Source organism: Gossypium hirsutum, chromosome A13, assembly GCF_007990345.1.
Source record: "Gossypium hirsutum isolate 1008001.06 chromosome A13, Gossypium_hirsutum_v2.1, whole genome shotgun sequence".
Taxonomy (NCBI): domain Eukaryota; kingdom Viridiplantae; phylum Streptophyta; class Magnoliopsida; order Malvales; family Malvaceae; genus Gossypium; species Gossypium hirsutum.
The window spans coordinates 1,447,803-1,458,552 of NC_053436.1; the positions used below are offsets into that span (position 1 = coordinate 1,447,803).

The window sequence follows — 10,750 nt, forward strand, 5'->3', positions numbered from 1 at the left end:
AGCAACGATTCAACGATCGAAACGATGGATCAATACCCATCAATAAGTAGAAGAACATACCTTAAATCCAAGTCAATCTGACGATCAGTGTTGAAAATAGGAGAAAAAATATGGTTAAATTTTGGTTCGCAGATTTGTAACTTTCAAAACTGTTTCATAAAAAAAAATCCGAATTATAAAAGAGAAAGGGAATGAGAACTTTTCAATTGGTATAGGCGGCGCGAACAATTAAATGACTAATTTGTAATTTTTTAAAATTAACTGTCTAAAATATAAATTTATTGATAATTTAGTGATCTTGAATAAAATTTCTCAAAACAAATGGCTGACGAAAATGACATGAGTTGGATTACCCATAGGATGACTAATGGAACAATAAGACTTACTCCAATTTATTCCACTTCCCAAAAATATTAAAAAAAAATTGTTTTACTTTTTCCGTTTACAGATTTAAAGGCATCGTGGTTTAGAAATTAAAAAATAAAAAATAATTATAAAATTCAAAATTTGAATTATAACCCATTGAATTTCATCTCTAAAAGCTTACTTTGAGCTGGAAACCAGTGGAGTACTATCATATCTGGTGTTGAAATTGATAACGTCTACTTATGTGTGCCAAAGTCGCTTTTGGACAGGTATTTTTTATCTCACATTATAGTATTTAATTTCATCATTGTTGTATTTACATTAATTATAAGTAAACGTATCGCTCATTCGAAGAGACCCTGAATTAATTTTTTTTAGACTATTATAACAATTCGTATAATACTGAATAAACAATAGTTAAAAAACAATAATTATTTACAATTCAATTAAGAATTATCGTAGATTTAATGTGACATGCTTTTAATGAATTATCTTAAATTCTTTATCTTCTTCTACTAAATGATAAAAATTATTAATAACAATTATATCTGAATTTCTTGACAAACATGACCATCTCCTCCTCCTCTTCATGATCATGATCATCATCACGTTTCTCATGAATGGAGGATTTTATAGCAACACCCACTTTCTTTGGTTTCTCTTATCCATGCTCCAAATCCTTTGATTCCACAATAGTCATTACTTTGGCTTCCCAAGGGCTATTGATTAAATTTTTTTTCACAATCTCTTTGTTGCAGGTGGTATCATTTATCTTACTATTACTCGTCTAGACATTGTCTATGCAGTTCATTAGGTCAACCAGGTCATGACAACTACTCAAAGTACTCATTATATTGTTAATCTTCACTTCTTACACTATGTCAAAGGCAATTTGTCTCATGGTCTTCATCTTTCAATAAATTCTTCTCTTGAACTATAAACTTATTCTAATATTAACTAGAGCGGTGATCCTACAGATCTACGTTCCACTACTAGTTATTGCATATTCCTCGGTGATTCTCTTACTTCTTAACAGAGTAAAACATAGATGTTAGCCTACTACTCGAGCATTGAGAATGAGTACCATGCCCCTGTTGATACTATTGTTGAATTACATTGGCTTCATTGGTTGCTTGCATATTTGAATGTTCCTCAGACAATTGCTATGTCTATGCACTATGACTCTCAGTGCCAGGCACATGCTCACAATGTCTTCCATGAGCGAACAAAACATATAGAGATAGATTGTCATTTCACTCGTACCATACATCATCTTTTCATTGGATTATCTAACTAGCCAGCTGATTTTTTCACGAAGCAACATTTTCCCGGCCTCTGTCATACTTCAGTGAACAAAACCAGGCTAGTTTTGACTATACCATCTTAAGTTCAGGGAAGAATGCCAAGAAAATTTTGGAGATACTGCATATTAGTGATTGATTACAATTAAGATTTGTTTGTAATTTGATTTCCATAAGAATAATTGCGTTGATCTAGTATCCCTTTTATGTCTTAACACTATGTGTATAAATACATAAATAGCAATGTACAAACAATACATTTGTATCGGGCTAACAAAGTTATTAATGCATTCATAATCTTCTCTCTTCCGCTTCGCTCCTTCTGATTCTTGCATGTTGCTTCTGACACAAGGAAACATTATCAATTTCCAATTATCTTTCTTGGGTGGAGAAGGTGTTATGTCTCTTGATTCTTGCCAAGCAATTATCTGCAGGTCTTGTATGTGGTAGGTACCGAACCCGAATTTCGGGATTGACCCGATCCAACCTGAAAAACACCACACAAGAAAAGCATACATTATCAATCTCATGGAACCCAAAGGATGTTTTCCCACCAAAACAATGAATTCTTTTTGCACTTTTGGGGTATAACAAAGGATGAACTCATCCATTTTACGGTTTAAGACTAATCCTGTTGAGGTTCGAGTAGTATTCAAATAAAGTCTTTCCAACAAAATCAGCACAAAATAACGTACTCGTAGTTAAGGAGAAAGTGATGAAGAAAAATGGCTATTTCAAGCTTGGCAAGATCATTTCCGGGGCACAATCTACTTCCTGCTCCAAAGGGAAGGAAAGTACTTGCTTTGGCTGTATAATCCTACACCACATTATTAAATTAGTTTTTAATTAAATAGATTATTTTTATATGCTTTATGGTTGATGAATATATACATATATAGAAAAAAATAAACATTGGTTAATTTAATATAAAAAATATGAAAAAGCTTAATTTATGAAATTTACATCCCATCGAGAAGGATTAAATTCTTTCGGATTTGGATAAATTTGAGGATTCAAGTGAATGCTTCTGAACCACACTAGGATTTTCCATCCTTTGGGTATCACATAACCTGAAAAGTTGATAAATTTATTCATGATGCCACGCTATTAAAAAATTGTCAAATTCAAAGACTAAATATTACTTTATCCTTAAAAATGATTACAATATACTTACCGTTTATACTAACATCTGTTAGTGCCTCACGGAAGACCGTCAACGAAAATGTTACCAAGCGAAGTGTCTCATCAATCACCTTCAAATATCAAATTAATGGACTGAAATGAAAGGTTCTAAACTATACTCCCCATATGATACAAAAAAAATCACTCATGTAAAATTCACTGAAATAACAACACAAAGAGGTATAGGTACCTTAGAAAGATATTTCATTTCCCTAATTTCCAGTAGGGTTAAACCCTTTTTGGTTGTTGATCTTTCTTTCACTATCCTTTCTTGCTCTGCCTGTACAACATTATCTTTACTGTCAAGTCCTAGCTCTAAAAATGTCCAAAGACTTAATTACTTTAAAAAGGTTAATATAACCTTTTGTCCTTAAATTTGACAATTAGATCCACTTTGGTATTAGTATTTTTTTTTATCTATTTTAATAGTTAAACTTGGATTCCATCAAAATTCAATGATGTAACCGAGATTGTAGCACATCATCACCTAAAAATTTTCAAGTGATGGTGTGGCACAATCTCGAAATATCATATCATCAAACTTCTACATTTACCAAGCTTTGGGATCAAAATAGACTTAATTACCAAGCTAAAGATTAAAGTGGACCGAAAAAAACATAGGTGCCAAAATGGACCTAATTGTCAAGTCCAAGGACTGAAAATTATATTAACCGTTATTTTAAAAATAAAAAGGTGAAAACATGTAAAATGATATATACCTTTGCTTTTTGAAAGAAATGAGGGTGTTGTTGGAGGAAAATAGTGGCCCACATTGTGGTATGGGCGGAAGATTCATGGCCTGCATTCAGATACATTAACATAATGTCAATGATTTCTTCATCCTCCAATGTTTCACCTTTCTCGTCTTTCACTTCCATCAATGCATCCAACATGTCTTCCTTCTTTAACCACTTCTTTGTTTTCCTCTCATTTCTTCTCTCATTCACCACCGATTGGAATACTGCCACTAGCTTTTTCCGAGCCTGAATTGGCCCAAACAAACAAAATCCCATTACTATATATACATGTAGCTTTATGATAATTAATTGTTGAGAATTTGTAAGAAGAAATATAATCAACATGAGATAAATTAAAATAATAACATTTAAGGTGGTTCAATTCCTCTACTTTACATTATTCATTATGGTCTTAGCTGCAAACCTTTCTCGTAAAAAGAAAAGTTTTTAAGGGATTGCATGATTGCCATTCATGCTCAGCTAAAAACCTATTCTCTTTTTTAATCTATTACTTGATGATCAAGAAATCTTATTGACTAAAAATTTCTACCTATTAAAAATATATATTTATAAGCAACTTGCTAGAATTAATAATCTTCACATGCATGCAATTGAAATATAAGAAAGTACTTAAAGGAAATCATGCATCACCTTGAGGGCTTTATAGTAAGCAAATCCAGGGACATTGATAGCCATGGATCTAACTCCATGGTTGAGATCGGTATATTCCTTCTCTAATGCTGCCATTACCTCTTCACTTTCCGAGCTAAGAAAAATGAACATTATGATCCTAAAAGTGAGCATTCGGAGATGAGTCAAGAACTCCATTTCTCCCATTTCGGACCATTTTTCCAAGGTAGATACCACGTTTTCTTCGATGTACGGGATGTAAACGGACAACGCTTCGTGTCCATTAATGGAAGCCGCTGTCAAGTGGCGGAGACGCTTGTGTTCGTCGTAAGAAATGCCGATGAACGATTTCTTGCCAATGAGTTCCACGGTGGAAGTAGGCCATCCCGGCTTGAATGCATCATCGTCGTTTAATACCCTTTTGCATGTTTCGGGCATGGTAACGATTACACTTGGGTTCCCAAACATGAAGGCCTTGTAGATTCCAGTGTGTCCGAATCTGCATTAATTGTTTTATTTTATTTCTATCAAAAAATTAAAAATATATATGCGAAAAAATCCTTAAACTATTACACTTTCTTTAAATAAGCCCTAACTTATAATTTTTGCCGATAAAGCTAAAGCCATGAATAAAAACAACGTAATACTATAAAACTTAAGTGACGACAAAAGTGACTTAAGAAGGCCAGCCTCTATCTTTCAATCGAATTAAGAAGTAAATAAAAAAATCTATATCAAAATAATAGAGGTGTGAAGAGCTTAAATACCAATTAGTTTAAGCTTCACTTGATATATGAAGCTTAATATTATGTTTAAACTTGACGGAATATTTGTTTTTAAATTCGAACTAAATATAATTAAATTACTCGAACTTAAACTTGATTAAAAGTTTATTTATCAATTTTCATACTCGAATTCAAATTAAGATCTATGAGCTGTTTGAGTTATTACTAAGCTACAACATGACACGATGATTACTAAATCATGTTTACCAGTTAAACTTACGAATACATGTATCTTATTTACACCCTTACCTAGAAACGAAGGAACCAATGAAAGAATCGGGATCGTTGGACCTGAAAGCTCGGAGAAAAGACCACATGTTGCCGATAAAAGGCCACCCCAAATCTCCGGGCGGCAAAGCGTGCCGTTTATCGCCCAACTGGGTTTCGTAAACCCACCAATTTACTCTCCTAAGGACCCATTTTAAACCACCTAATATCGCTAAGACTGCGATCATCATCCACATCGGACCCATCATGTCCATTGCTGGTCTGAGTACTTTACTGCTGCACACTCACTTCTCTCAATGAAATGAAATGGGTCTCGCTACTTAAAAAAGCTTTCAAATCGCTTTTAAAGCCACTATGTATATATATATATATAAGCAATAGAAAGATGAAGCACTTGGGGAACGTAAGGACAGTGACGTGGAGAAAAGAAAGCAGTTGGTAAATAAATAAAATTTTACTTTTACTGCAAGATTTATATAAATATATATATAACCACTATAGTTGAAATGAACTTTTAGTTGACATCATGTTACAATTAGAAGTTTGATCTTTAGATGTTATTTGCCTCTTTCCTTAATTAAAAAACATAAAAATTAATATAATTAAATATTTGTATTTAATCACGGGAGTTAGGTGAGATGTTAAGGGTTTCTCCTACCTTCATCAATGATCGAGGGTACGATCCTCTCTGGGTATAGAGCAATTTTAAAACTCAAAACCAACGTCCACCTTTTAATGGGCCTATAGAATGCCGAGGATTAATCACTCGGCTTCTTCCAATTGATACATTGGGAAAAAATATTTATATTTGTATTTATTTGTGGATAAACTACACCCAAGGTCACTAAACTATTAATAAGTTTTTGTTTTGGTCACTCAAATTTAAAATGTTACTAAATGGTCAAACTATTCAAAAATTTCCATTTAAGTCACTAGGCTATTAAAAATGTTGTTGTATGCCGTTCTCTATTCGCATTGTCTGCATCAATTAGAAGCTCTCTTTCTCCTTCTCTTCTATAGTTCAATTTTTTCATGAAAGAACTTTGAACGTCACAAATTTGCGAACCAAAATCAAAACAGCTTTCTTTTTCGATTTTCAACATTGACCGTCAAATGAACTTGGCTCTAAGATATGTTCTTCTACTCATCGTTGAATACTGATCCATCGTACCAATCGTCGAATTACTGCTTGGAGCTCACCAATTAGATTTTCAAAAAAAAAAACTTAATAGCCTAGTGACTTAAATAAAAACTTTCAAATAGTTCAATGACCATTTTGTAACTTTTTATAAGTTAAGTGACCAAAACATATACTTGCTAATTTAGTCACAAATATAACTCACCCTTACCATTATTACATATTTGTATTTGTTTATTTGAATAAATAAATTATCTATTGATTATGGGAGAACAATGCCTAAAACTAATCATAGTCCCTCCCTAATCCACAAATAGGAGAATAATGCGTTTCAAGGCACTTAAACCCACATCCTCCTACATTAACACCAATACCCATACCAATCGAGCTAACACTCAATCAACAGAATTGATAATAATTGTTTATTTAATTGAATAAACAAATATAATGGAGAAGATTTTTCTAGAACAAACAGGGTGAGCTTGCCGTCTATGTTGGCACTTTTGTTGTTTATTTGAGGTTTTTGTCTTTACAATCAACACCAAACCTGCAAACCATATACAATATCTTTTCTTTTGTCTCATCTCTTAACATGTACGGTTTCAAGGTTAATGCATTCATTATCACAAATCAAATTATTAATGGTTTAATTTGTGTATAAACCCCTTTTTTTTAAATGTTTAAATTCCTATACATGTAGGAAGACTTCATAGCCCATACGATATTATGTTGTTTGTCGTTTATGTTAATTGGAATTGTGGCATCATCCATCACAACACCCTCTTAGCATATAACACCTACCCTCACTTCTTTATTTTTGCAAAGTGAAGAGTGATATAATTTATTTCAACTTTATATTTTATGTATTTATAACATAGACACACATCATACTTGGATTTATTTTTAAATTTTGTGAACATGACATATATATATAATAAGTACTAATTTGAATTTTATTATTTTTATGAAATGTTAGTCTAAATTAAAAAATGATTTAACAAGATTAAGAGATTTTGAGTTTTAATTATTAAATAAAATATGAGTAAAATATGTGTAGAAACATAATAAATAAATTTCGAATCAGTGATTAACTAATTATAAATTAAGATTAATATGCAGAAGTTATATATTATGATTATTGTCCTCCAAACTACATATACGTAACTTTTCTATCATATCACCACATTCACGTATGCTTCTACATCTAGTTTTATTCTTAATTATCTTATCATATTTCCTCTTTTTAACACAATGCCTAGAACTATCCATAACCTCTTCCCAACCCATAAATAAGAGGATAAAGACTTCAAGCACTCGAACCCATGTCTTCCGATATTGATAATAATATCCATACCAGTCGAGCTAAGACTCAATTGGCAGTTCGATGATTTAATTATATTGTAATTAGGTTCAATGATTTGGGAAAAAAGGATTATACCTTCATGTTTAAGAATTCATGTTTGAGGAAAAATAGGATCGAAGTCGTTATAATTGTTAGTACCTTTTTTGGATTTGGGTTGATATGGAGGGGCTAGAAGAAGATAAGACCCACAAGAAGTATTAGGGTGAACTATGGGGACTTCAAATTTGCTATATAATGAGTTTTGTTTTGGGTTCAACTCATTTGGGTTTGGGCTTGGAAGATATATTTGGGTTTGGGTTTGAGAATAAATATTAGGTAAACTGTATTAGTAGTCATTCAATTATTAATTTATTTATATTCTGGTCACATAACTATAAAAAGTTTTAATTTAATCATTGATGCAATGATAAATGACTTGCATAACTTAAGTTCTTGATGGAACTAAATATCAAATTCGAATTTGGACAAGTCCTTACCCTACCCTAAGTGAACAACAGCAAAAACAAACACTTGCATATTGCATACAAGAAATCTTCTTCACAACTTGTGTCCCTATCAATTAGCTAGTGTTAAATGCAATGTAAGACACATAACATTAAGGTTTTCAAAACAGAAATGATGGTCAAACTGTTCAAACCAACGTTTCCCAGTTCAACAAGTTTGATCAGTTCAATTGAATAAAATTATTAAAATAAATTAAAATAAATAACTTTAGTTTAACCGGTTCAACCTATTCGCGAGTTAACTAGCTCAATATCTTTTTTCAGACAGATGTCCTGATTGATTAGCTATCCAACCAGTTTGATCAGCTGATCCAATCCAATTCTAAAAACAGTGCATGGGACTCCCACTAATTAGTCTTCATAAACCGAATAAAAAAAAATTCTCCCTATCATAGAATTTGATTGGCGATACTACACAGAATCCATTGTGCATGAAAGAAATTTGCAAAGCATGCATTGATTGAAAACTTCATGTAAGGTCCTATATAACAAATTAATCAACTTTAACTGAGAAATTGGCAGTTTGATCAAATCCAAAATGTACAACTTACAACAAACACAGTGAACAACAGCACTTCTAATGCTTAGGTCCATTCAACGTAGACGGCGAGCCCTTACCTTCGGGTGACTGGGAATATGATATTGAGATCAATTCGGACCTGTATTTTTCGTCCCCATCGGAACCTTTTCTTTCGAACAGCTTTTCACGGTTTGAATTATCGGACGAGAGTTTGGAGGCAGCAACAACTTTGTCCGGTAACGAGTAAGAGATAGCAATGAGTGACTCCCGTGTCACTTCGTCAGCAGTTCCGTCATTGCCAGGTTTCTTATTATCCATAAAATGAAGATCTGGTAGCCTCTGGTTGAAGCAAAAAAGATAGACTCAACTTCAATGGCAAAAATAGAAGAAAGATGAATTAGATAGGACCAAAATTCAAAGGACTTGTGTTAATAAGTCCACAAGGAATGAACAAAATTGAATAGTTGGGTGACCAAAAAAAAATACTAATAATTAGGTGATTATTTTGTAATTTTTTATAGTTAAGTGACAAAAAAAACTACTAATTAAGTGACTATTAGTGTAATTTACCCTTTTTTTAATTATAACTTACAATTATACCAACAATTACAATTAGAATTAAAATAAATCTAAATCAAATCCTTCCTTTTGGAAATTTCCCCAACACTTTTACAATTGCATGATTAAACTTTGAAAAACTAATAAAAAAGTTATAAATATGTCAATCAACCCCTGTATATTAAAAAAGTTTGAGATTTAATCCCTCATTAATTCCCTTGCATGTTGATTAAGTTGCATTGACAAAATAAAGTCAATTTAATAAAATTCAACAGAAAATAATATCGGTATTAATGATTTGATTGAAATTTTTTTTTTTGAAAAATCTAAATATTCATATTAAAATTCAAAGTTTGTCGAGATATTTTAACTTTAAAAAACCAGATATTTCAGGGTAATATTTAAAATAATCCTTTTTTTTTGGGGGGGTTTGCTTTGTCTGCATGTATCAGCTAGCTTATGACAGAAAAAAGAAAAAGAAAAAAAGGAACCCTCAAAACCCCATAGATAGATCTGGTAATTGAACTCAATAGAAGCCTAAAACCCCAATTTCTGTTTAAAACCATTCGAATACTATAATCCTTACAATAGAAATGAAATCCTAAACAAAACAAAAATAGAAGAAATGGAAATAAGAGGAGCAAAGAAGTAAAACAAAAAAAGTGGGTAAGTAATTAACAACAGAACAGAACAAGGAAGAAAGAAAGTACCAATTGATAGACCGGACGGCGGTGGACTTGGAAGAAGCGAAGATGAAGAGGTTTTTTTTTTTTTTCCTCAACGGAATCGAAGGCTTTTTCTATTTGTTCTTGTATTTTATTCATTCTGGCCTTTTGTAATTATTTTATCATTATTGTGTGTTTTTAGCGTGTAAAATTTTTGTAATTTTTTATACGTAAGAATACAAATATTTTAATAAATTCAATGTTTAATTGTATAAAAAATTATAAAAAAAAACATAAAAATCACTTTAAAGGTTACATCAATGTAAATTAGAGTTACTCATACATCGGACTTAGTTAGATTTGGATCGGATCTAAACATGATATTAATATATTTTTTAAAATATGATTTAAAATTTTGTTCAAACTCATTCATATTTGTAAAAGATTAACTCAAGTCCATTTTAGATCTTCCCATATTATTTTTTAAAATTTATTTATTTTATTCTATTTTGATATTTAATAATTTTATATATTTTTATTTATTGAAATTTATATATAGCCATCTAAACATTAGGATAGCATTATATATTTAGTATAGATTTATTTTTTTAATATGTTCTAAATTATATAATATATATAAAAATTATATAATATAAAGTATTATAAAATTAAAAATAGGTCAAGTCGGGCTAAGTTTGGGCTTTGAATGTTCAAGCTTGGGTCCAACTATATTTTAATTGAGCCTTTTTTTTTTGTCCAAACCTATTTTTCGAG

The 10,750-nt window shown here is 31.3% G+C and overlaps 2 protein-coding genes across 3 annotated transcripts; both read right to left on the minus strand.

Annotated features, from left to right (window-relative positions):
- Positions 1–1,827: 1,827 nt before the first annotated feature.
- On the minus strand, positions 1,828–5,551 carry LOC107933259 (ent-kaurenoic acid oxidase 1). Its single transcript, XM_016865433.2, has 8 exons — positions 5,251–5,551; positions 4,238–4,715; positions 3,569–3,832; positions 3,040–3,129; positions 2,842–2,920; positions 2,631–2,737; positions 2,363–2,484; positions 1,828–2,154 (listed from the first exon to the last, which is right to left on the minus strand). The coding sequence occupies exons 1-8, from the start codon at positions 5,481–5,483 to the stop codon at positions 2,040–2,042; spliced, it is 1,488 nt and encodes a 495-aa protein (XP_016720922.2). The 5' UTR covers positions 5,484–5,551; the 3' UTR covers positions 1,828–2,039.
- Positions 5,552–8,689: 3,138 nt separating this feature from the next.
- Positions 8,690–10,204, minus strand: LOC107933258 (uncharacterized). 2 transcript variants are annotated; one of them, XR_001693585.2, is made up of 2 exons: positions 10,022–10,171; positions 8,690–9,120 (listed from the first exon to the last, which is right to left on the minus strand). XR_001693585.2 is itself a non-coding variant. In XM_016865432.2 (2 exons), exons 1-2 carry the CDS (start codon positions 10,133–10,135, stop codon positions 8,811–8,813), a joined length of 396 nt encoding a protein of 131 aa, XP_016720921.1. In that variant the 5' UTR covers positions 10,136–10,204; the 3' UTR covers positions 8,690–8,810. The 2 variants fall into 2 exon arrangements, 1 of the variants encoding a protein (XP_016720921.1); XM_016865432.2 differs by having other exon boundaries at positions 8,690–9,092; positions 10,022–10,204.
- Positions 10,205–10,750: the final 546 nt, after the last annotated feature.